Below are 26,708 nucleotides of genomic sequence, written 5' to 3' on the forward strand. Positions count from 1 at the left end.
AAACAGAGAAGATGAGGAAAATTTATGTAAAGCTGAAAATGATAAGATTCAAATGCTTCAAAATAACTTTTATAAAAACTTCCCTTGAAAATTCAGTTTCCTTCCTCATGGTGACATTAGGCATTGGCAGACAGAACTAAAAAAAAATGCATTATTTATTTTTCTTCACAACAGAAAAATATATTTTCTCTACTTTAATTAGGAGATTGAATTGCCTTTAAAATCAAAACAATAAAAATCTGAGACATAGTATTTACTTTTAAATTTAAAAAACATTCTTTATAAGTATTTTGACTCTTCAACAAATTATTTTACATACTAAAGAAGATAAAGTATAATACAGACTAAAACATTAAGCTAATGTGCAGATTAAGGTAATAATGGCACAGAAAATTGAACTATAGCTTTAAATGAGAGCAGGCAAAATAATCACGAGCAAGTTGGCAGTAGTATTAACACCTTGGTACCAAAGACATATAATTACAAAAAGTTGTCAGATCCATAGACATTATGATAATTTTATTTAATCAGTATTTATTAACATGATTAGGTTCACTCTTTGTCCTTAATTCCCAGCAGGATTTCGGTCTGCCTATCTTTAGGAAGTTCTGCTTTTGTGGTACCAGTAAGTGGTCATGGCTACACTGGGGTGATTAAAACAGAAGCAAAAGAGGAACCATAACCCAATAGTTTCAATTCTTCCTAGTAAATGCCAGTTGTTTTCTTTCATTTGTGAGCCATCTCAGATTCTTTATACCTAATATTTCACTCCTCCTCCCCTCATTCATTAATGTAACTGTATTAAAAGTTCATTACTGAGAGAAGGAAAGATTGGTAACATCTTTCTCTAGAAGTTAATAAAGGGAGGGAGGTTGCAGGGAGGAGAGTGTGGTTGTGGTAGAGAAAATACAAGGCAGTGAAAAGCCCTACAATAGGAGTCAAGAAACTTGAGTTTCAATCCTTAATATATTACTTAAATTCTGCGAAACTCTGGGCAAGTTAAGTCTTTCTGAGCCCTGGTCTCTTCATCTGCCAAAATACAGTAAAGATAATATCTTCCTAAGTATCCACAAGAACTATAGAAATGGGAAATATTTTAAAGTTACAAAATAGCATATATTTATATAAGACTAGCTTGTTATTTGTAATAGGAAAGGGACAATAACTTTGCTAAGAGATAAATATATGCAAGGAAGGTTAATTTTCTTTTCTTTTCTTCATGACACAGTATCTAAAGATTGGTGGGCCCTTTTTCAAATTTCCCTGCGACACTTAGCCTGGAGAACAGTTACCTACTGAACAAAGATTATATAATTGTGGACACATAGGAGAGAATAAGAGATAGAAGCTAAATTCTGGCAACTTTATCCTTCATATCCAGAAGAAGCAATCTATTTGCTTCCCATGAATGCTTAGGCAACCTAAAAATTGGAGCATGCACTAATTTTCAAGGTTCCTGGAATAGACAGTCCTGTAACTGAAAAGAACTCTAATCTTACCTATGAATCAATGCATGAGAATGTAGGTAGGCTAGTCCATGCAAGGCTCCATGAGTAATGGCAGCGATCTCTACTTCCTGAAGTGGTTTTTTATGAACTGAGGAAGGAAAAAAAAAAAAAGTCAGTAGATGATCAGTTTCATTCCTCATTTTGTCATTTTATACAGCTATACCAGACTGAGTTACATACTTTCTCACATGACAATTTCGGAACATTCACCTAGATCTTCTATAGAAGAGAATAAGTGATCAGACAACAGGAAACCCAAGTGCATAAACACAAATGACCCTTCAAAACAAAAATAAAACAAAGAAAGCCTGATATTCCTTAAATGATGCATTGTTAATTTACTTATCAGTTGCAAGCCAAGCCACACTGATTCCAATTAACCAGGCCCAAATTAACCAGTCCCTTCCAACATTTTAATGTCTGGAGTGTTCTAGGTTATATTATTCTCCCCTGCCACAAAGCCATCTTTAATTACCCCTTCAAACTACAGGTTTTCATTATTTGTGAAAGCAGCTAATAAGCAATTTCTATTCAGAGATCAAGAGTGGTTTAATTTTTTTTTTTTTTTTTTTTTGAGGCAGGGGTCTCACTCTGTTACCCAGGCTCCCAGGCTGGAGTGCAGTGTTTCAATCAAAGCTCACTGCAGCCTTGAACTCCTGGGCTCAAGTGATCCTCCTGTCTCAGACTCCTAAGTAGCTGGTATTACAGGTGTTAGCCTCTGTGCCTGGCTCAAGATATTTTTTTTAAAGTAAATTTTTAACACAGCCTCTGGTCATAGCAGCATCTGCAGAGAGGAACTGGGTCAGTCAAGATTTCTGAAAGGGTTTAATATCAATATAATGTGAGACTATCTACCTCTCTTTCACATATACCCATGAATATGATGTTTTTGGCTACACATACCATATCACATTAGCCAAACATTTTGGTAGTACCTGCCCTGGATGGGCCATGAACTAAAACAGCAGGAAGACTGCTAACATCACTCAGACACTTTCAGTGGCATTGAAGAGATGAAGTGTGCATGGCTTATCCACACAACCCTAAAGCTCAAGCCATCATTCAATTAGACTGCCCAAACTACACTTTAGTATGGCGGTAGATAACATTCTGATCAAAGTAAAACAGAAAGGAGAGTTTAATTCCTTCTTTCTTACCTTCTAATAAATCAGAGGCTGAGCCTAAGCAATATTCCATCACCAACTATAAGAGATTAAAATAATATTCAGAATAATGAAAGTTAATTAAAAAACTTCTGAAACCAACTAAACAACCAATCAAGGAACTAAGAATACTAGGTGAATAAATATTCTGATCTACTCGAACTTGGACTGAATTTTTGTCATCTGGCACTAATTGATTTTTATAATTTTCATCATCTCAGGTTTTATTATTTCTTGCTTAAAATTGGCCTAAAGATTATTGGGGGACTAGATATGGAAATATTTACTATAAACGGTGAAGCCAAGATTGTCAATTTATTTATTAACTCCTTCACTACTTTATTTCAAAAAGGATTCAGGTGACTATGTTGTACTATAAATTTGTAACTCAGAAAGTGGCAAACAAATACATGAGCCAGTAAAATCCATATTGGGGTTATACCAGTTAAATAAAATAAACCCGTAAGTAGTAAATTCCTTTTTTTTCACACTTTAGAAAGTTTTAAACAAGAAACAGATATTGTTTTGAACTGAATCTGAAGATATAGCCTGCTATGTATCATTACATTACCTTGAATCCCTGAGATATGTGTGTTATTTACATTTAGATCTTAAAATATTTCCAGAATAATATTATTATAATACTATTGATAGGCTGGGTGCAGCGGCTCACGTCTGTAATCCCAGCACATTGGGAGGCTGAGGGCAGGCGGATCACCTGAGGCCAGGAGTTCAAGACCAGCCTAGTCAACATGGTGAAACCCCATCTCTACTAAAAATACAAAAATTAGCTTCGCATGGCGGCTTGCACCTGTAGTCCCAGCTACTTGGGAGGCTAAGGCCGGAGAATCGCTGGAACTCGAGAGGTGGAGGCTATCGATAGTTATTGGGTTTGCAATCTGTGGAGGCTTTCTAAAAGCAAAAGTGAGAAACCTCTTTCTTTACTCTTTTTTTTTTTTTTTTTTGAGACAGAGTTCACTCTTGTTGCCTAGGCTGGAGTGCAATGGCACGATCTCGGCTCACTGCAACCTCTACCTCCTGGGTTCAAGCGCTTCTCCTGCCTCAGCCTCCTGAGTAGCTGGGATTACAGGCATGTGCCACCACGCCCGGCTAATTTTTTATTTTTAGTAGAGATGGGGTTTCTCCATGTTGGTCAGGCTGGTCTCAAACTCCTGACCTCAGGTGATCTGCCCGCCTCAGCCTCCCAAAGTGTTGGGATTACAGGTGTGAGCCACTGCGCCTCGCCTCTTTCTGTACTCTTATCCTAGATTTTTTTTTTCTTTTTTTTGTATTTTTAGTAGAGATGAGGTTTCACCATGTTGGCCAGGCTGGTCTTGATCTCCTGACCTCGTGATCCCCCAACTTAGGCCTCCCAAAGTGCTGGGATTACAGGCGTAAGCCACCGCGCCTGGCCTTTCTTATCCTTGATTTTTAGGTGTCCAAGACTACTGATTTGTCGTCAAGGTCAAAACTATCGGGGCTCAGCAACCAATCTCCACACACATATGCAAGCATTCGCACTCCTACAAATTATTACTTTGTTATTTAAAAGAATAGTAGATGCTCATTATGAAATATAAATTTCCTATAATAAACTAGACATAACCAATATCAACATTAGTTCCTTTCATTAAAAAAATTAATGTGAAAATATATTTATATTATGTACCTTGCATTACTGAGATAATTTAGAATATGCGACGTCTAGAAGCTTAAAATTTAGAAACTATTATACTTTTATAGTTATATATTATAAATATCAATATATCAATATCAATATATATGAACATATTATAAATATAAGTATACTGTGTCTATATTATATAGAATGCAATTAAATTAGACATACTTATAATACTATTTATATATTACATATGATTATGTCTTATATGTTATGGTTTCACAGTTATATATTTATGTAGTATGTACCTTGCATTTCTGGAATAATTTAGAACAATGAGAGGTTTAGAAGTTTAAAATTTAGAAACCATACTATAGTTTTCTGCTTGACATTAAAAACAAACAGATTCAGAAACATTAATCTTATTTCTTATCATAAAATGGAAGATTCCACAAGTAAATGTTATAATGAACACTAGCCTTTATGTGCCCTACTTTTTCTTTTTTTTTCTTTTTTTTTCTTTTTTTTTTTTTTTTTATTAATTTTTGCATACAAAAACAATAAACATTTTCTAAAAATACATACAAACAAAAAGATGCGTATCAAACATATTAGGAAGGTTGCACATGGGAAGTCGGGGAATAGAAATGGGGGGTGGGAGTTAAAATAAATGAGAGAGGGACTTTATATGGATCAGTGATAATAACTCAATCCTCTATTTGACAAAGAAGAGGGAGAAGGAAGAGGAAGAAAAAGAAAGTGGGATAAAGGATCAGAAAGGGAAGAAAATAGAAAAAATTAGAGTATGACTCCAGGGTAGACCTGTTTTGTTGTCACTGAGTTGGTTGGTTGGTTTGTCTGTTGTATTCTTCATGTTTCGCCAAGTTGGCCAGACTGGTCTCGAACTCCTAGCCCGAAGTGATCAACCCGCCTCGCCCCCCAGAGTGCCGGGACCACAGGCGTGAGCCACCACGTCCAGCCCCCACATTGCTTCTGGCCTCCGTGGTAGACCTCCCAGACGGAGCGGCCAGGCAGAGGAGCTCCTCACTTCTACCCAGACACAGGGCGGCTGGGCAGAGGAGCTCCTCACTTCCCAGACGGAGCGGCCAGGCAGAGACGCTCCTCACTTCTTCCCAGACGATAGGTGGCCGGGCAGAGGCGCTCCTCACTTCCCAGACGATGGGTGGCCGGGCAGAGGCGCTCCTCACTTACCAGACGATGGGTGGCCGGGCAGAGGCGCTCCTCACCTCCCAGACGATGGGTGGCCGGGCAGAGGCACTCCTCACTTCCCAGATGGGGCAGCCGGGCAGAGGCGCTCCTCACTTCCCAGATGATGGGTGGCCGGGCAGAGGCGCTCCTCACCTCCCAGACGATGGGTGGCCGGGCAGAGGCGCTCCTCACCTCCCAGACGATGGGTGGCCGGGCAGAGGCGCTCCTCACTTCTTCCCGGACGGGGCGGCCGGGCAGAGGCGCTCCTCAGTTCTTCCCGGACGGGGCGGCCGGGCAGAGGCGCTCCTCACTTCTTCCCGGACGGGGCGGCCGGGCAGAGGCGCTCCTCACTTCTTCCCGGACGGGGCGGCCGGGCAGAGGCGCTCCTCACCTCCCAGACGATGGGTGGCCGGGCAGAGGCGCTGCTCACTTCCCAGACGATGGGTGGCCGGGCAGAGGCGCTCCTCACTTCCCAGACGGGGCGGCCGGGCAGAGGCGCTCCTCACTTCCCAGACGGTGGGTGGCCGGGCAGAGGCGCTCCTCACTTCCCAGAGGGTGGGTGGCCGGGCAGAGGCGCTCCTCACTTCCCAGACGGGGTGGCCGGGCAGAGGCGCTCCTCACTTCCCAGACGGTGGGTGGCCGGGCAGAGGCGCTCCTCACCTCCCAGATGGGGCGGCCGGGCAGAGGCGCTCCTCACTTCTTCCCGGACGGGGCGGCCGGGCAGAGGCGCTCCCCACTTCTTCCCGGACGGGGCGGCCGGGCAGAGGCGCTCCCCACTTCTTCCCGGACGGGGCGCCCGGGCAGAGGCGCTCCCCACTTCTTCCCGGACGGGGCGGCCGGGCAGAGGCGCTCCTCAGTTCTTCCCGGACGGGGCGGCCGGGCAGAGGCGCTCCTCACTTCTTCCCGGACGGGGCGGCCGGGCAGAGGCGCTCCTCACTTCTTCCCGGACGGGGCGGCCGGGCAGAGGCGCTCCTCACCTCCCAGACGATGGGTGGCCGGGCAGAGGCGCTGCTCACTTCCCAGACGATGGGTGGCCGGGCAGAGGCACTCCTCACTTCCCAGACGGGGTGGCCGGGCAGAGGCGCTCCTCACTTCCCAGACGGTGGGTGGCCGGGCAGAGGCGCTCCTCACCTCCCAGATGGGGCGGCCAGGCAGAGGCGCTCCTCACTTCTTCTCGGATGGGGCGGCCGGGCAGAGGCGCTCCTCACTTCTTCCCGGACGGGGCGCCCGGGCAGAGGCGCTCCTCATTTCTTCCCGGACGGGGCGGCCGGGCAGAGGCGCTCCTCACTTCTTCCCGGACGGGGCGGCCGGGCAGAGGCGCTCCTCACTTCCTCCCGGACGGGGCGGCCGGGCAGAGGCGCTCCTCACCTCCCAGACGATGGGAGGCCGGGCAGAGGCGCTCCTCACTTCCCAGACGATGGGTGGCCGGGCAGAGGCGCTCCTCACCTCCCAGACGGGGCGGCCGGGCAGAGGCGCTTCTCACTTCCCAGACGGGGTGGCCGGGCAGAGGCGCTCCTCACTTCCCAGACGATGGGTGGCCGGGCAGAGGCGCTCCTCACTTCCCAGACGATGGGTGGCCGGGCAGAGGCGCTCCTCACTTCCCAGACGGGGCGGCCGGGCAGAGGCGCTCCTCACTTCTTCCCGGACGGGGCGGCCGGGCAGAGGCGCTCCTCACTTCTTCCCGGACCGGGCGGCCGGGCAGAGGCGCTCCTCACTTCCTCCCGGACGGGGCGGCCGGGCAGAGGCGCTCCTCACCTCCCAGACGATGGGAGGCCGGGCAGAGGCGCTCCTCACTTCCCAGACGATGGGTGGCCGGGCAGAGGCGCTCCTCACTTCCCAGACGGGGCGGCCGGGCAGAGGCGCTCCTCACTTCCCAGACGGGGTGGCCGGGCAGAGGCGCTCCTCACTTCCCAGACGGTGGGTGGCCGGGCAGAGGCGCTCCTCACTTCCCAGACGATGGGTGGCCGGGCAGAGGCGCTCCTCACTTCCCAGACGGGGCGGCCGGGCAGAGGCGCTCCTCACTTCCCAGACAGTGGGTGGCCGGGCAGAGGCGCTCCTCACTTCCCAGACTGTGGGTGGCCGGGCAGAGGCGCTCCTCACTTCCCAGACGGTGGGTGGCCGGGCAGAGGCGCTCCTCACTTCCCAGACGGTGGGTGGCCGGGCAGAGGCGCTCCTCACTTCCCAGACTGTGGGCGGCCGGGCAGAGGCGCTCCTCACTTCCCAGACGGTGGGCGGCCGGGCAGAGGCGCTCCTCACTTCCCAGACGGTGGGCGGCCGGGCAGAGGCGCTCCTCACTTCCCAGACGGTGGGCGGCCGGGCAGAGGCGCTCCTCACTTCCCAGACGGTGGGCGGCCGGGCAGAGGCGCTCCTCACTTCCCAGACGTTGGGTGGCCGGGCAGAGGCGCTCCTCACTTCCCAGACGGGGCGGCCGGGCAGAGGCGCTCCCCACCTCCCAGACGGGGCGGCGGCCGGGCAGGGGCTGCAATCCCAGCACCCTGGTAGGCCAAGGCAGGCGGCTGGGGGGCGGAGGCTGCCGCGAGGCCAGACCACGCCACCGCACTCCAGCCTGGGCAACACCGAGCACTGGGTGAGCGAGACTCCGTCTGTAGTTCCAGTAGCTCGGGAGGCTGAGGCGGGCAGAGCACTCGGCGTGAGGAGCTGGCGACGAGCGTGGCCAAGATGGCGAACGCGTGCCTGCAGCGAAAGGAGAAAAGGCAGGCAGCGGTGGCGCGCGACCCAGGCAGTCCGCGGTGCGGGCAGCCGCAAGCTGAGTAGATTGCAGCCTGGGCCAGAGAGGGAAAAGAAGAAAGAGGAAGGAAGGAAGGAAGGAAGGAAGGAAGGAAGGAAGGAAGGGAGGGAGGGAGGGAGGGAGGGAGGGAGGAAGGAAGGAAGGAAAGGAAGGAAGGAAGGACTACTTTTTCTGTAATCAATTTTGATGGAAGCATTTCTAAATTTTATTACATAATTTTCTAAATTTAAAAAGTAACTGAATATGCATACATAACCTCCTTAATCCGAGCATATGAAATGTGAACATAGAACTTTAAAACTGAATAGAATGAATATGTTTATAGCTGCATTAAATGTTTTAAATTACATGTTTAAAAACTCAGCATTTTTGTCACAAATATTTTTTCCCCTATTATTCTATAACACAAAGGCACCTGAGATGGTTGTTTGCTCCTGACACTAAACAGCTCTGGCTGCTCTGCCTTTAAATTACTAGGTCTGCTTTCTAGCTCCCCTGACTTTTTCTGTATGGTCAAATTATTCTTGTGCCTGTTTGTATGCATGTATCTAACAGCTCAGTTCCTTAGAGCTCTTTCTGATTGGTCTATCAAATTAGTTGTAGACAGAAACCAGGTAGCCAAGCTTATTAGCAGCCTATATAATCTAAGAATAAACGGGTGGCCGGGTGCAGTGGCTCACACCTGTAATTCCAGCACTTTGGGAGGCCGAGGTGGGCGGATCACCTGAGGTCGGGAGTTTGAGACCAGCCTGACCAACATGGAGAAACCCTGTCGCTACTAAAAATACAAAATTAGCTGGGTGTGGTACTCGGATGGCTGAGACAGGAGAATCACTCGAACCCGGGAGGTGGAGGTTGCGGTCAGCCGAGATCGCGCCATTGCACTCCAGCCTGGGCAACAAGAGCAAAACTCTGTCTTTAAAAAAAGAGAGAAAACGAGCTTCAAGTAACAGTGTGGAGGATTTTCTGAAGACTTGAAATACATGAGATTTTAGCACTTGGATTTTGTAACATTTATTCTGCCTGCTTGAAATCCCTTTCTTGACTCCTTCAAGACAGCTGAGATTGCCAGGGAACTGATTTCTAGATAATGAGATACATCTTTGATTAATTTCTTATTTTCAGAAGGGAAGCAATAGCTCTACATAAGAGTTGCTTGAACAGAAATGAGTACGTTTAGTATACTGTTTGATAGTCTGTTTAGGAACAAAATTCCATTCCCTAATTAGAGATCACATACAGGAAAGGAGTCGGTACATGGTAAACAATAAATGCTAGTTAAATTGGAGTTTAAGTAGGAGTGCGCAATTTGAAAAAGTAGAAAGCATCACATTTTCACGTCCTAAATGTGCCTAATGCGCCACCCTAAAACCATAAATACAATCATATAAAAAGATACTAAGGGCCGAGCACAATGGCTCATGCCTGTAATCCCAGCACTTTGGAAGGCTGAGGCAGGTGGATCACCTGAGGTTAGGAGTTCGAGACCAGCCTGGCCAACATGGTGAACCCTATCTCTACTAAAAATACAAAAAATTAGCTGGGTGTTGTGGCGTGTGCCTGTAGTCCCAGCTACTTGGGAGGCTGAGGTTCAAGAATCACTTGAACCCAGGAGGCAGAGGTTGTAGTTAGCTGAGATCACACCACTGCACTCCAGCCTGAGCAACAAGAGTGAATCTGTCTCAAAAAATATATATATATGTGTGTGTGTGTGTGTGTGTGCATGTGTATACATATTTATATATATATATATATATATCACAATAAGATGACGAGTGGAACAAAAGTCTCTTATTTTAATCATATGGTGGCCCCTGTTTGGTAAAAATCACATAGCAATTAAAACATCAAGGACAATTCCAAATATGGGGGGAACTGGAGTGGAGGATGAGAAATGACAAAGATACAAATTCTAGGATGATAATATAAGGCTGTGCCTTTTACTTTTACAAACAAATAATTATAAAATGATGTCAACTTTTCACCATCTCTTTTTGAGTGTTTATAGAATGGAATTTCTAATAGGCTAGATATCATTTAATCTTACAGAATATATACTATATGACACACCAAAGTATTAACAAATGTTAAATACTGATAACAAAAGTTAAATGGAACAGAAATGGAATTAATAATTTTACAGATCAAATAGATAACAGAAAAAAGAAAAAGAAAAAAATGTAATAGTAAAAGAAAGATAATAGAGGGCCTTCGACTTACCCAAGCAGTGTGCTCTTTCAAGTAACAGCCTTTGTACTCAATAGTATTAGGATGCTTCAATTGTCGTAAAAATTTAACTTCCTTAAGAATATCTTGCCATTTCTATTGAAGTCAGAAAGGAAACATTTTAATTTAATTTTTGATAGGAAAATAGTATTTCCTATCAAGTATATGTATATATTATTTATATTATTGTAAATGGACATAAAGTAAATGTTTAATAAATGAAGAAGCTATTTAAACATGCTATTTCTTTCTCTCTCTCTCTTTTTTTTTTTTTAGTTGAGACAGAGTCTTGCTCTATTGCCCAGGCTGGAGTGCAGTGGCGCGATCTCAGCTCACTGCAACCTCTGCTGCCTGGTTCAAGGTTCAAGTGATTCTCGTGCCTCCCAAGTAGCTGGGACTACAGGCATGCACCACCAGACCAAACTAGTTTTTTTATATTTTTAGTAGAGACAAGGTTTCTCCGTGTTGGCCAGGCTGGTCTCGAACTCCTGACCTCAGGTGATCCGCCCACCTCGGCCTCCCAAAGTGCTGGGATCACAGGCGTGAGACACTGTGCCCGGCCTAAACATGCTATTTCTTTAGTTTGAATACATGTAAACACAAATCTATCACCAAATACATTACAAAAAAGCCATTACACATACCCATGTTCTGGTCTGCAAAATAGTTTTTTTCCTTTTCAGGCATCCAGGCTAGAGTACAGTGTTGCAATCACGGCTCACTGAAGCCTCCACATCCCAGGCTCAAGCAATCCTCCCACTTCAGCCTCCCGAGTGGCTGGACTACAGGCACACACCACCACACCCAGCTAGTTTTTTTGATGTTTTGTAGAGGTGGGGTCTCACCATATTGCCCAGGCTTGTCTTGAGCTCCTGGGCTCAAGCGATCCTCCAGCCTTGGCTTCCCAAAGTGCTGGGATTATAGGCCTAAGCCACCTCAGCCAGCCTGCAAAATAGTTAATTGAGCTAGAACATTAGCCTTTTAAAAAATAATTATGAATGTTCACACATTTGTATGAAAAACTCCAGGAACTTTTATTATATGCTCCACAAGAAGGAAAAAAAATTGTTCTAAAAAAAAGTTTAAAGAATTTTGTTAATTTTTTTTCTTTTTCTTTTTTTTTTTTTTTTTTTTGAGACAGAGTCTGGCTCTGTCACCCAGGCTGGAGTACAGTGGCGCGATCTCGGCTCACTGCAAGCTCCACCTCCCGGGTTCACACCACTCTCCTGCTTCAGCCTCCTGAGTAGCTGGGACTACAGGTGTCCGCCACCACGCCCGCTAATTTTTTGTATTTTTAGTAGAGATGGGGTTTTACCGTGTTAGCCAGGATGGTCTCAATCTCCTGACCTCGTGATCCCCCCCCTCAGCCTTGCAAAGTGCTGGGATTATAGGCGTGAGCCACCGCGCCCAGCCAGAATTTTGTTAATTTCATACTAACTTGTTTATTTCAGTTTAGGTATACAACTGTTTCTATCTCACCTCATGGGTCTGCTTCCCACTATAGGACATCTTCTTAATTGCCACCACCTCATTGGTGTGAGCATTTGTAGCCTGTGTTAAGAGGGTAGAAGAAAAAGAAAAAGAATTAGTGATATTTCAGCCAATTTAACTTAAACATTTGACTAAAGACTATTTATTTATATATTTATTTATTGACAGTCTCATTCTGTCATTCAGGCTGGAGTGCAGCTCACTGCAACCTCTATCTCTTGGGTTCAAGCGATTCTCCTGTTTCAGCCTCCCAAGCAGCTGGGATTACAGGCACGCACCACCATGCCACGCTAATGTTTTTTGTATTTTTAGTAGAAACGGGGTTTCACCATGTTGATCAGGCTGGTCTTGAACTCCTGACCTCAAATGATCCGCCGGCCTCGGCCTCCCAAAGTGCTGGGATTATAGGTGTTTTATTTTATTTTTGGAGAAGGAATCTAGCTGTGTTGCTCATGCTGGAGTGCACTGGCACGGTCTCGGCTCACTGTAGCCTCCACCTCCTGGGTTCAAGCTATTCTCCTGCTTCAGCCTCTCAAGTAGCTGGGGATTACAGGCACCCACCACCACACCTGGCTAATTTTGTATTTTTAGTAGAGATGGGGTTTCACCATTTTGGCCAGGCTGGTCTCAAACTCCCGACCTCACGTAATCTGCCCGCCTCAGCCTCCCAAAGTGCTGGGATTACAGACGTTAGCCACTGTGCCTGGCCTGATATATATTTAAAATAGTATCTCCATACTGCAGTATCACAGTTCAAAGATGCTTCAATTTTTGATAGGCTAAATAGACATTTCCACTCCCATTTTAATGTATAGTTTCTCTGTATCCTTTTCTAGATAAATGTAAAGATTATAATATAAAAAATGATTAGAGTTTAATATATCAAACCAAACAAAAAATGTCATATTCCCAAATGATGCATACTGGCTTCACCTTGTAGACGGTCCATCAATAGAGAGCCAGTTAAATAAATAAATATGATATGACCATATAATAAAATAACCACTTAAGGAATGAGGTAATCTATGTCCAATGCAATACGAAAAGATGTTAAAAATGTTTTCGTCAAAAACAAGCTTTAAAGTAGAATCCAATTTTTGCAAAATAGTAATAATGTGAGTATATGTGTAGAAAAAATTATAAAAGAATTTATACCAGAATATATATCAATGATAATCCCTGGAGCAGTGCTATCTGATAGAACTTTCTATGATGATGGGACGGTTCTTTCTAGATTGTCCAACAGAGTAACATGTGAAATGTGGCTAGTGTGACTGAGAAAATAAATTTTAAATTTTATTTAATTTTAATTAACTTAAATTTGAATAGTTAACGTGCCTACTTGCTACTGTATTGAACAGTACAGCAGAAAGTAAGATTAATCCTAAGGGGGACTTTCGTTTTCAGGATTACTTATATTTTATAATAAGACTGTATTACATATATACATACCTACATTTATGTATGTATATATGTGTATCTTTTATCTATAGAGGTTGCCTTTCTCATAATTATGTCTACTTGTCTTCTCCATACTCCAAATAGAACAGTTCAAAGTACATATGAAAACCATTAATAATTCAAGTAATAGTCTTTTCCTCTCAATTTACTCAAGATATACATATATATATACACACACACACATACATACATACATACACACACACACATACATACATACATACTTTTTTTTTTTTAAGACAGAATCTTGCTCTGTCATCCAGGCTGGAGTGCAGTGGTACAATCTCAGCTCACTGCAACCTCTGCCTCCCAGGCTCAAGCGATCTTCCCACCACAGCCTCTTGAGTACCTGGGATTACAGGCGCCCACCACCACGCCTGGCTAATTTTTATATATATAGTAGAGACAGGGTTTCACCATATTGGCCAGGCTGGTTTTGAACTCCTGGCCTCAAGTAATCCGCCCGCATCAGCCTCCCAAAGTACTGGAATTATAGGCGTGAGCTACTGCTCCCAGCCTCAACTTATTTAAAATATTTAAAACTATTAGTTTTCTTAAAATTTTCATAAAAATAAATATAAGACATTAAAAGATTACCTCTGCATCAGTGCCATACCCCTAATGTAAGTAAGCTATTTTGCTTCTGTGATATTATTATCATTGTGGACCAATAAAGCTATCACAGTGGTTCTGAAGTAAAAGATTGGAATACATTCACTGATAAAGTCAGGTTAACAATTTTAGAGAAAAATTCATAATCATTTTCTTAAATACAACTAATTTAAAATGAACCTCCTCAGATATAACAATAGTTTCTTTATGATTTTTAAAAACGGTTAATTCAAACAATAAACAATAATGTACTATGTAAAAATAATTTGACCACAGATTCTTACGGAATGTCAAAATGGAAAAAACAAACAAACCCACAATAACGTACTACAGGAGTTTTTTTAAAAAAAGCATTAAGGTAAAAGTACCTATTATATATTAATGAGTTATCCACTAGTCATAATTTTGCAGAACTCCACAAAAGCATATTTTAGATATTTTATTGATTTAGAAAGTACAGACTGACTTTTGTTAAAAACAAAAATCTCTCACACTGTTCTGGCTTTTAAACTTTAACAATAAACTGTGCTTATATGGCAAACATAAATAAAAGCTGATGTAAATTCAGTATTACAATAAAAGTTAGAGGGACTATATCTGAAAAGTAGATATTTGAGGCATCAATATATATAGTGGAGCTTAAGGAGCCTGAAAAAGATTTAGGAAATATTCAGGCATTGAGAAATTTTAACTTGTTGTGAGGTTTTAAAAAATAATTAACCATTACTAAAAAAAAAGCCCACGGAAATAAAATCAGTATTATTATTTAATTGCTTATTAAGGTTATTTATAATTAATACTATATTTGGACCTAAAAACATGAAAAAATAACCACCCTAAAATAAAAATATATTTCTTACATTTATAGGATACTCACTGATTAGAATTTAATGCTTCCACTCACTTACACATCCTAATGTATAGGCAGAGACTTGAAATTTGAAAAACATTTCCATGTTGATTATTCTATAGATGTGAACTTTTTAGTGCAAATGTTGATTATGCTATAGATGTGAACTTTTTATACTGGCTAAAAGTCAAAACATGCTAGATTGAAATTTAAAAAAAATCAGTGTTTTAGTACAGAAAAAGGAAAGTATTAATGGGGTCTCAGCTTTCTAGTGCATACAGTACTATGAATGACTACAGCCTCTATCATTTCAAGTTTTATTCTTGAAACTTACATTCATGCTTAATACTTCCAACAGTCTCAATGGTCTCAGTAACTATTACCAAGATCATTGATTCAAGAAATACTTATTAAGAACTTACTATTATGTGTTTATATTTTTAAACATTTTACAGCTATACCTTTTGCTATTTTATAGACAAATATAAAAAATTATGTTAATTTAGGAGGCAGGCCAGGCACGGTGGCTCACTCCTGTAATCCCAGTATTTTGGGAGGCCAACGTGGGTGGATCACCTGCGGTCAGGAGTTTGAGACCAGTCTGGCCAACATGGTGAAAGCCTGTCCCTACTAAAAATACAAAAATTAGCAGGGCGTGGTGGCACACGTCTGTAATCCCAGCTACTTGGGAGGCTGAGGCAGGAGAACTGCTTGTACACAGGAGGCAGAGGTTGCAGTGAGCCAAGATTGCACCACTGCACTACAGCCTTGGTGACAGAGTGAGACTTTGTCTAAAAAAAAAAAAAAAAATAGGAGGCTGAGGCAAGAGGATCACTTGAGCCCAGGAGTTTGGAACCAGCCTGGGCAACATAGCAAAACCCTGTATCTACAAAAAAATTAAAACCAAAATTAGCTGGGTGTGGTGGCACATGCTTGTAGTCCTAGCTACCTACTCAGGAGACACAGGCAGTAGGATTGCTTGAGTCCGAGGGTTCAAGGTTACAGTGAGCTATGATCACACCACTGTACTCCAGCCTGGGTGACAGAGTGAGAGACCCTGTCTCTAAATAAATGAATAAATAAAAATTTAAAAAGTGAAAAAGCTTTTCTTTTTGCCCTATTTTTTGAACCCCAACTAAAAGGTAATTATATCCAGAAAGATAGAATTGAACTATTTGCTTTAGGTGGGTTATGGATAATATACTGAGTTCAACAAAGGTGATATAGAAACCTACAAACTTTAGAGTTGTGTTTAGGTGAATACAAAAATGAACATTCTCAGTCTTTTTTTTTTTTTTTTTTTTATTATACTTTAGGGTTTTAGGGTACATGTGCACAATGTGCAGGTTTGTTACATATGTATCCATGTGCCATGTTGATTTCCTGCACCCATTATCTCGTCATTTAGCATTAGGTGTATCTCCTAATGCTGTCCCTCCCCTCTCCCCCCACCCCACAACAGTCCCCGGAGCGTGATGTTCCCCTTCCTGTGTCCATGAGTTCTCATTGTTCAATTCCCACCTATAAGTGAGAACATGCGGTGTTTGGTTTTTTGTCCTTGCGATAGTTTACTGAGAATGATGTTTTCCAGTTTCATCCATGTCCCTACAAAGGACACGAACTCATCATTTTTTATGGCTGCATAGTATTCCATGGTGTATATGTGCCACATTTTCTTAATCCAGTCTATCGTTGTTGGACATTTGGGTTGGTTCCAACTCTTTGCTATTGTGAATAGTGCCGCAATAAACATACGTGTGCATGTGTCTTTATAGCAGCATGATTTATAGTCCTTTGGGTATATACCCAGTAATGGGATGGCTGGGTCAAATGGTATTTCTAGTTCTAGATCCCTGAGGAATCGCCACACTGACTTCAGTCCTTTTTTTTGTTTGTTTTCCTTTAGTACAGTTTCTTACTACCTCATTTGTTAATGCTGATAATTTATTTTTTATATAAAAAAATTTTTTTTAAGACACGGGTTCCCACTATGTTGCCCAGGCTGGTCTCGAACTTCTGGGCTAAAGTGATTCTCCCACCTCGGCCTCCCAAAGTGCTGGGATTACATGTGTGAGCCACCACGCCCAGCCAATGATGCAAATTTCAAAATTACTTATGTAAATCCAAACACACAGAAATATTTCACCAAGTTAATAATTTCTATTTTCTCTGAACATAACATACACTCTCAGCTGATTGATTTTACAAGAGCTGTTCCAGCTTACAATTCACACTAAGTTTATTCCCTGGCAGCATTCAGTGTAAAAGCTGTGACCTACAGAGGCGAACAGAATTATAGCGTTGAGGTATGAAAATACCAGCTGCCAGACTCTGGTCTTTATGGCTTGCCAGCATGACTATGACTTATGAAAAGTACTAATTAGCAGTACCAAGTTCTCAGAGTTCTTCATCATTCATTCATTCAACAAATACTTATTAGCTGCCCACAATTTATCAGGAATTGGGCTAAGTGCTAGGGATAAGATAGTGAGTTAATATGCCCAGTACCTAGCTCTCCTCTAGGACGATAGACAATAACAAAAATAAAATGATAAAAGACAAAATGTAAAACTGCAATTCTGATATGTGCCACAAAGAAGGGTATGTGTTACTTTGAGAACCAACAATGCTGGGTGTGACTTAGGGAGGTCAGGAAAGCCTTCCCTGAAGAAATGAGGTTTAGGCTGAGAGCTAAATGATGAACAGGAGTTAAGAAGGTGAAAATAGAAGGGAGAAATATTCGAGAGAGAACAGTTTATGCAAGATTCCAGGAAGGATGATCAGAAGAAAGGAATCAGAGCTATAGCAATGAGAATGAGAGAGAAGATAGCTCAAGTAGAGATAGGGACCATGAAGGACCTTATGGGCTGGCTACAGTAGGGATTTTGATCTCGGCCTAAGAACGAGGGAGAGCCCCTAAAGGCTTTATAGGGAAAGGGGATGTGATGAGATTTACATTTTTTTTTCCAAGCTCATTGAGGTATGCACAACAGACTGAAGAGAGACCAAAGCAGGCAATCATAGTTGTCCAAATAAGAGATAGCAGAGTCTTCCTGGTTATAATGATACAAGTAACAAAAGGAAAAATCTATTAGCAGGGAGTAAGAAGCAACATATATAAATATTATTTTGGCCAACAGGAAAATCCATTTTTAAGGTACTGCTGATGTGACCACTACAGATAAAAGGTTAAAGTTCTGTAGTACAGTGTCAGTTAATTCCCTTTTAATCTGTTTTTTAGTGCTTTATGGGTGTACATAGGCCTGTACTTTTCACATTTATACACAGGCCCTATAGAGTTAATGATTACATTTATCAATGCCACTCTGGTACCTGTATCATTTCTCTAGTCTATCATCAGCAACAAATAATATATACTTAGTGCCTACTGTAAATGAGATCGTGCCAGCCTTTAGAGTTGTAAAGAAATATTAGAAATAGTCATCTTCAAAAACGCACACACTCTAGCTAAATAGACAGGGCTTAGCCCCAGAAGCAAATAAACCACTAGGTCTTCTGCAGCCTAGTATAAGGTAGGTCTCATTTTGCCACTATTATAAATGGCTTTCAGTAAGTTTCAAAGCATCCTTGGTTTATTGTAGTCATTCTGAAACATTAGCACTTTAAGGAGGGTTTGGCTGCCATTTTTTTTTTTTTTTTTTTTTGAGACAGAGTCTCACTCTGTCCCCCAGGCTGGAGTGCAGTGGCACAATCTCAGCTCACTGCAAGCTCCACTTCCCGGGTTCACACCATTCTCCTGCCTCAGCCTCCCATGTAGCTGGGACTACAAGTGTTTGCCACCATGCCCGGCTAATTTTTTGTATTTTTAGTAGAGACGGGGTTTCACCGTGTTAGCCAGGATGGTCTCGATCTCCTGACCTTGTGATCCGCCCGCCTCAGCCTCCCAAACTGCTGGGATTACAGGCATGTGCCACTGTGCCCGGCCTTGGCTGCTTTTTAAATGAGAAGAGTCAAATAGAGACTGACTCTTGCCAGGAGAGATTCTGAGAAGATGAATTAGATTTAAAGTAATAGAAGAAAAGAAAGCAAAGATGACAGAAGAATACATCTGTAAGCAAAACAAATAGGTCACAAATGAATATATACAGAATGTTTCCATTTTTAAAAAGTTGAAAACTAAGCAAAACCAATTTACATTTTTAGGAGTACAGATTAAGTGGGTTATAACTATAAAGAAAAGTAAGAAAATAATCACCATAAAAATCAGAATAGTGGATACTCTTAAGGGGAAGGAGAGGGTTCTGACTGAGGAAGACATAAAGAGGGGCTTTTGGGATGCTGGCAGTATTCTATTTCTTGACCTGGGTGGTGTTTTTACACAGAGATTTACCTTTTAATTCTTTCTGAAGTTATATATTAAAATATATATGTATATTGTGTATACTTCTTTATGTATACTTATGATAAAAATGCTTTGTAACAAGAGGATCTGTGACTAAAGAAGACAGAACTTTGGGCCTTAAATGCTATTCTGACTACACACTAACATGGGAGTGTTAACTAAGAAATTAGCACCCTTTTTTCTTTTCTTTCTTTTTTTTTTTTTTTGAGACAGAGTCTCACTCTGTCCTCCAGGCTGGAGTGCAGCGGCACAATCTTGGCTCACTGCAAGCTCTACCTCCTGGGTTCACGCCATTCTCCTGCCTCAGCCTCCCGAGTAGCTGGGACTACAGGCGCCCGCCACCATGCCTGGCTAAGTTTTTCTATTTTTTAGTAGAGACGGGGTTTCACTGTGTTAGCCAGGATGGTCTCAATCTCCTGACCTCGTGATCTGCCCACCTCAGCCTCCCAAAGTGCTGGGATTACAGGCGTGAGCCACCACGCCCAGCCGAAATTAGCACCCTTTTCAGCCAGAAAAATCTTTTATCGTATTTAATGACAAAATATACTTCAGTGGGAGCCAAGTTATTGATGGTAGTGAGGGAAGCAGAAGTAATGGTAGGGCTGAGCATAGACACAACGGTTGAGAAACAGTTTAGAGAAAATCCAGGCTGAAGATTTGGCTAGAAGCAAAAGGACAAAGTAAAGATGCAATTCATAAAATCTCATTTGGAAGGACAACTAAAGATAAGCCCTATCCAGATGGCAGAACATAAAGGACCACTTAAAAGGAAGAGTCAGTAATGTTTGATTACAAAGAAATTATTTGATTACAAGTTTGGAGAAGTAGGTAATAATTAGTACTTAATTTATTATTTGCTTTAATGGACTATTATGCTTAAGGAATAATTTGTTAAATTAAATAACTATATTTTGGCCGGGCATGGTGCCTCATGCCTGTAATCCCAGCACTTTGGGGAGGCCGAGACGGGTGGATCACCTCAGGTCAGGAGTTTAAGACGAGCCTGGCCAACATAGTAAAACCCCATCTCTACAAAAATACAAAAATTAGCCTGGCATGATGGCGGGTGTCTGTAATCCAAGCTACTCAGGAGGCTGAGGCAGGAGAATTCCTTGAACCCGGGAGGTGGAGGTTGTAGTGAGCTGAGATTGCGCCACTGCACCCCAGCCTGGGCAACAGAGCAAGTCTCCATCTTAAAAAAAACAACAACAACAACAAAAAAACAAAAAACAGGGCCCAGCACAGTGGCTCACACCTGTAATCCCACCACTTTGGGAGGCCGAGGTGGGCAGATCACGAGGTCAGTTCAAGACCAGCCTGGCCAACATGGTGAAACCCGGTCTCTACTAAAAACACAAAAATTAGCTGGGCATGGTGGCACATGCCTGTAATCCCAGCTACGTGGAAGGCTGACGCAGGAGAATTGCTTGAACCGGGATCCAGGAGGTGGAGGTTTCAGTGAGCCAAGATCGTGCCACTGCACTCTACACTCCAGCCTGGGCTACAGAGCGAGGCTCTGTCTCAAAAAACAAACAACAACAACAAAAAAAACAAACTGTATTTTATGTAATGAATTCAGGTGAATAAGCTGTGTTAAAATTTTGGCTATTTGTCTTTCTCATCAGGAGACAGTCACATTCTTGGAACTAAAACTAATTCCAGGGGTACAGCCTTGTACCCCTTAACCGAAAATACTGACTTGACATGATTGCCACTAAAAATCACTGTCAGTCCCTTTCTCTGAATAGTTGTCTGTTCATCTGTTTATCTGTCTATCCACCATCCATCCATCCATCCATCCATCCAGTATTTATCAAATTCCTACTACTGTCAGACATATACTAGTTCTTGAGAATATAACGATGAACAAGATAGACATAACCCCTGTCCTCATGACACTTCTTATTTAGGGAAAAAGACATATATAAAGCAAAAAATTGTATACGTAATTGTTTTATTATAACCGTGATAAATGCAACGAAATATAAGCACAAGATGTTATGAAATCATAAAGTATTGATTTAGGGGTAGAGTCTTGAATAGTAAAGGGTATCTTGCAAAAGTAATACTTCAGGTAAAACTTGTAGAATGAACAGACAGGGATGGGGAGGTAATGTGCAGAGTTTTCTAGGTGGGGGGAATAGCATATATAAGGCTCTGAGGCAGGAAAGAGCTTAGCATACAGTGGAAATGCACAAAGCTCAACTTCAAGCTCTTAACTTTTTTTTTTTTTTGAGACGGAGTCTCACTCTGTTGCCCAGGCTGGAGTGCAGTGGCACAATCTTGGCTCACTGCAAGCTCCACCTCCCGAGTTCATGCCATTCTCCTGCCTCAGCCTCCCAAGCAGCTGGGACTACAGGTGCCCGCCACCACGCCCGGCTAATTTTTTTTTTTGTATTTTTAGTAGAGACGGGGTTTCACCCTGTTAGCCAGGATGGTCTCGATCTCCTGACCTTGTGATCTGCCCGCCTCGGCCTCCCAAAGTGCTGGGATTACAGGCGTGAGCCACCGCGCCTGGCCGAAGCTCTTAACTTTCTTATACTACTTTAATAGGTGAGTCAGTTGATATAAATACCACTGAATTGAATAAAGCCTAGGATTCTGGAACTGGCTTTTCAGCAATGACTATTTGCCTCTATGGTAGATATCACTTAATTTATAGAAAAATCACTGTAATCAAGCTTATTTTACAAGCAATAGCTATGTGTAGAGAACATGTAGAGTTCAAACTTTATTTTATTTTAGTTTTTTGTAGAGACAGGGTCTTGCTATGTTGCCTAGGCTGGTCTTTCCTCCCACCTTGGCCTTGCAAAGTGCTAGGATTACAGGCGTGAGTCACTGTGCCAGGCTTAGAGTCCAACCTTTCTTAATCTGATCTATCTAAACGACTCTTTTGAGTACTTACAAAATAAACTGCTCCAAAACTTCCATGTCCAATTTCATGCAAACCAATAAAAAGTTCCTCAGGATCATCTTTGTAGAATAGATCGGCAATCTCTGGGTCCTTCAGCACCCCTTTACGCATGATGGCCAGTAGAGCAGGCTCTGCTTTTTGTTATCACAGTCAGCTTTATTTCTCATTGACAATTTTTTTGGGGGGGTAAATCTTCAGTACCTGTAGAAAAATAAGGTTTGCCATTAAATTATTTCTAACACATTTTACTTGGTGGCAATACAAATACATACAAATATTAAAAAGTCTCTTGGTCTCACAACTCAGTAACAAAAGGACAAAAAAACCCAAATAAGGAATGGACATATGGCTGGGCACGGTGGCTCATGCCTGTAATCCCAGCACTTTGGGAGGCTGAGGCGGGCAGATCACCTGAGGTCGGGAGTTCGAGACCAGCCTGACCAACATGGAGAAACCCTGTCTCTACTAAAAATACAAACAATTAGCCAGGCGTGGTGGCACATGCCTGTAATCCCAGCTACTAGGGAGATTGAGGCAGGAGAATCGCTTGAACCCAGGAGGCTGAGGTTGCAGTGAGCCGAGATCGCGCCATTGCACTCCAGCCTGGGTAACGAGAGGGAAACTCTGTCTGAAAAAAAAAAAAAAAAAAAAAAAAAAAAGAACAGACAGAGGATTTGAATATACATTTCTCCAAAAAGATATACAAATGGCCATTAACATATGAGAAGATCCTCAAATATCATTAGTTATTAGAGAAACAAAAATTAAAAGTGGGATACCATTGCATACTCACTAGGATAGTGATAGTCAAAAAGTAAGATAAGTGTTCATGAAAATGCTGAGAAATTAGAACCCTCCAACACTGCTGGTGGCTGTGTCATTTTAGAAAACAGCTCTGCAGTTCATAACAAACTTAAATACCGAGTTACCATTTGACCCAGAGTTTCCACTTCCAAGTACATACATACACCCAAGAGAAATGAAAACATATGTTCACATAAAAACTTGTGCACAAATGTTCATAGCACCATTATTCATAATAACCAGAAGATGGAAAAACCCAAATATCCTTTAACTGGTGAAAGAATAAACAAAACGTGGTATATCCATATAATGGAATATTATTCAGTAAAAAGGAATGAAGTATTGGTACAGGCTGCAACATGAATGAACCTTGTAAAAATTATGCCAAATGAAAGATACCAGTCACAAAAGACCATATATTGTATGATTCCATATACACATACACACATATACATGTAATTTCCAGAATAGGCAAATCTATAAAGACAGAAAGTAGATTATTGGTTACTTAGAGATGGGGGGTTTGGAGGGTAATAGCTAAAAGATACAGGCTTTCTTTTCAGGGTGATGAAAATGTCCTAAAATTGATTGTGGTGATGACTGCATAACTGTGACTACACCAAAAATCATTCAATTATACATTTTAAGTGAGTAAAGGGTATAGAATGTAAATTATATTGTAGAGATATTACAAAAATTCATTTTGGTGTAATTAATGTTGAAATAATAACGGTTGGTATTTATTAATCAATACTATGTGTCAAGCAGCACTAAAACCTTATACATATTATCTCCTTTAATCCCTACAATAGCTTCATAATATAATGACTTTACTATCTTAATTTTATAGAACCAACTAAGACTTTGATGGGCTAAACTACTTCCACATGGTCAGAAAGCCAGTATTTGTCAGGACTCCAATTAAAACTCAGATCTAACAGCAAAGCCCATGCTCTTGATTGACATGTGGTATATTCATATAGAAATAGAGGCAACTAAACAATTCTTTACTGACTACTAGAAGAAATTACTATCACTTGGAGGCTAGGCTAAATGCCCATGTAAAGAGGCAAGTTATTCTGCTGCTACATAAAACATTCTGAAATCAAATTTTCTATTAATAAAAGGACATCATTTTGACATGCTCATATATTGATCTGCCATTAGTTACATACATTTATTTGATGTAGATTCTTTTTATGTTTTGAAAAACATAGAAATGTTATCAATCATCTATATTTTTCATTTTAAATAACCTCTGCCCTCATACCCAGATAATCATTTATTTATGCCAACGTTTACACTTATCACAGGATAGTTGGTGTTTCTTCCTTGACCAACTAGATAACCAGGATAGAAATTTCGTTATTGGCCAATAAAACTATTTTTCAAAACATGGGCCAATGGGTCTCTCGCTAGGAGAAGAAAAAAAGAAAGTAATTAATTAAGTAAAACTGATAGTGCTAAGAGGTATTTTTTTCTTGAGACATAGCAGCCATAGGTGACAACATACATTACTTCATAGTCTAGTTAGTTCACTAGTACACATAGGTCATCAACCTAAGGATCCATCCACTTACCCAACTCATTCTTTCATTCAACAAATATTGTTGAATGCTCACTATTTGCCATACCCTGTACTGAGTTTTGGAGGTAGAATGGGATGTGGTCCTTATACTTAAAGGGTTTAGGAGTCAAATGGACTTTTAGACATTAAATTATAAAGACACAAATGATAAAATGGTTTTAACTGATTGGATTATGAGGGGAAAGTAAATATTTTTTAATATAAGGACATTACAGGGTGACTCAGCCTGTTTTTGACTTAGACGTGAAAAAGCATGCCTTTTTAGGGAAAATAAAATTAGTTCATTCAATACGAATTGTATGGGAGAGTTGGAAGGAGAAAACATGAAGCTGGTGTTGAGCCAAGGAAAATTGCAAAAGACCCTTTAAACCATATTAAGAAGTTTACACTCTATCCTGAGGGAAAGGGGAACCACTGAAGGTTTATATGGGAAAAAGGATCCCTCTGCCAACAATGCACCTATAATCCTAGGCAGTCATCCTGCCAGTCCATGGATGCCAATAATCAACTATAAAGTTACTACATCAATACTACTGGGAAAGTAACTTAAATCCAGCTATTTGTCAATCAGGTAAATGAAAGCACAAAATAAGAGCTCAAAAAGTGGCCGGGCGCGGTGGCTCACGCCTGTAATCCCAGCACTTTGGGAGGCCAAGACAGGCAGATCATGAGGTCAAGAGATCAAGACCATCCTGGCCAACATGGTAAAACCCCATCTCTACTAAAAAAATACAAAAATTAGCTGGGTGTGGTGGCGCTCCTGTAGTCCCAGCTACTAGGGAGGCTGAAGCAGGAGAATTGCTTGAACCCAGGAGGCAGAGGTTGCAGTGAGCCGAGATCGTGCCACTGCACTCAAGCCTGGCGACGACAGAGCGAGACTCCATCTCAAAAAAAAAGAAAAGCTCAAAAAGTGTTTTGATTTTATTGCTTATGTCTGAGAACAACAAAAAAAGAATCAATGGATTAAATCAAAGGTATACCTTTTTGGAGAGTATACGTAGAAGGCAAATTATGAGACTGTCTTTAAGAAAATCAAAAAGACCTATGAACTAAACTTATGATAATTAAAATATTTTCAATCACCAAAACACATTATAAATTTTAGAATATTTTGGCTTCCATGTGAATAAAGCTAAGTGCTATGGATTTGGGGGGAAAACATGGATTATAGACTAAAATCATTTTATGAAGAAATAAATATTTAAATGTAAAAATGAGACCATAAAAACTTCTAGAATAAATTACAAGTGAATATTTAATTACTTAGCAAGATACCAGAGGCAAAGCCATAAACTAAAAATCAGTAAGTTTGACTATATAATTAATAACTTTTATCTTAAACATGTAATGAAGGGACTTCTGCTTCTAGCCAATATGGAGTAAAAGGGGCTGGATCTATTATCTGCCACCAGGAACAATTAAAACACTGGACAAGGCCAGGCACGGTGGCTCATGTCTGTAATCCTAGCACTTTGGAAGGCCGAGGTGGGCAAGTGGTCTGAGCCCAGGAGTTCGAGACCAGCCTGAGCAACAGGCTGTATCTTTACAAAAAATACAGAAACTTAGCTGGGTATGGTGGTGTATGCCTGTAGTCCCAGCTACTCAGGATGCTGAGGTGGAAGGACCACCGGAGCCCAGAGGTCAAGGTTGCAGTGAGTCAAAATCATGCCACTGCACTCTAGCCCAGGCAACAGAGTAAGACCCTATCTCAAACAAAAAAACACTGGATAGAACATATAAATGATGGTATTTGAAGACAATGGATATCAGGCAAAGAAAGACAATGATCCCTGACAGAAGACAAGCAAATGATGTAAGCCATTAAATGTTTGAGCTTAATGCCCTGGGAGAATTTCTAGGCCATGGTGCAGAGAGGGGAAATCCAGTTAGAGCCTGGTGAACTCCCTAAGTTGAGTAGACAAAGATGACAGTCCAGGTTGACCAAGGTGGGTAGAGTTGGCAGGGCAGAGTGCCAAATAGAAGAGAGCAGCACAGAAATAGGATATGGAGATTTGCAAAGGGTTCCCCTCAAGTCTTCAGCTGAGCACTGATTTGTGTATGCGTATGGAGAAAACTACCTTAGACCAGGGCAAAAAGCGATCTGAAAGGAATAGAGACTACAGTACCTATAGCTCAAAAAGGGCTGTGA

At 41.9% G+C, this 26,708-nt stretch overlaps 1 protein-coding gene across 12 annotated transcripts in view; it reads right to left on the reverse strand.

The window, feature by feature from the left end:
- The window catches only part of TAOK3 (TAO kinase 3), a 229,242-nt gene that overhangs the window by 88,035 nt on the left and 114,499 nt on the right, over positions 1 to 26,708 (reverse strand). For all 12 annotated transcript variants that reach the window (XM_055235583.2, XM_055235581.2, XM_055235584.2 and 9 more), the window contains 5 exons: positions 22,159 to 22,368; positions 11,956 to 12,027; positions 10,471 to 10,572; positions 2,666 to 2,711; positions 1,500 to 1,596 (listed from right to left, as the gene is read on the reverse strand). In XM_055235583.2, the coding sequence (XP_055091558.1) occupies positions 1,500 to 1,596; positions 2,666 to 2,711; positions 10,471 to 10,572; positions 11,956 to 12,027; positions 22,159 to 22,278 (437 nt within the window). In that variant the 5' untranslated portion in view covers positions 22,279 to 22,368. The remainder of the gene's footprint in view (positions 1 to 1,499; positions 1,597 to 2,665; positions 2,712 to 10,470; positions 10,573 to 11,955; positions 12,028 to 22,158; positions 22,369 to 26,708) is intronic.

The sequence above is a fragment of the Symphalangus syndactylus genome, chromosome 13, assembly GCF_028878055.3.
Source record: "Symphalangus syndactylus isolate Jambi chromosome 13, NHGRI_mSymSyn1-v2.1_pri, whole genome shotgun sequence".
NCBI lineage: Eukaryota > Metazoa > Chordata > Mammalia > Primates > Hylobatidae > Symphalangus > Symphalangus syndactylus.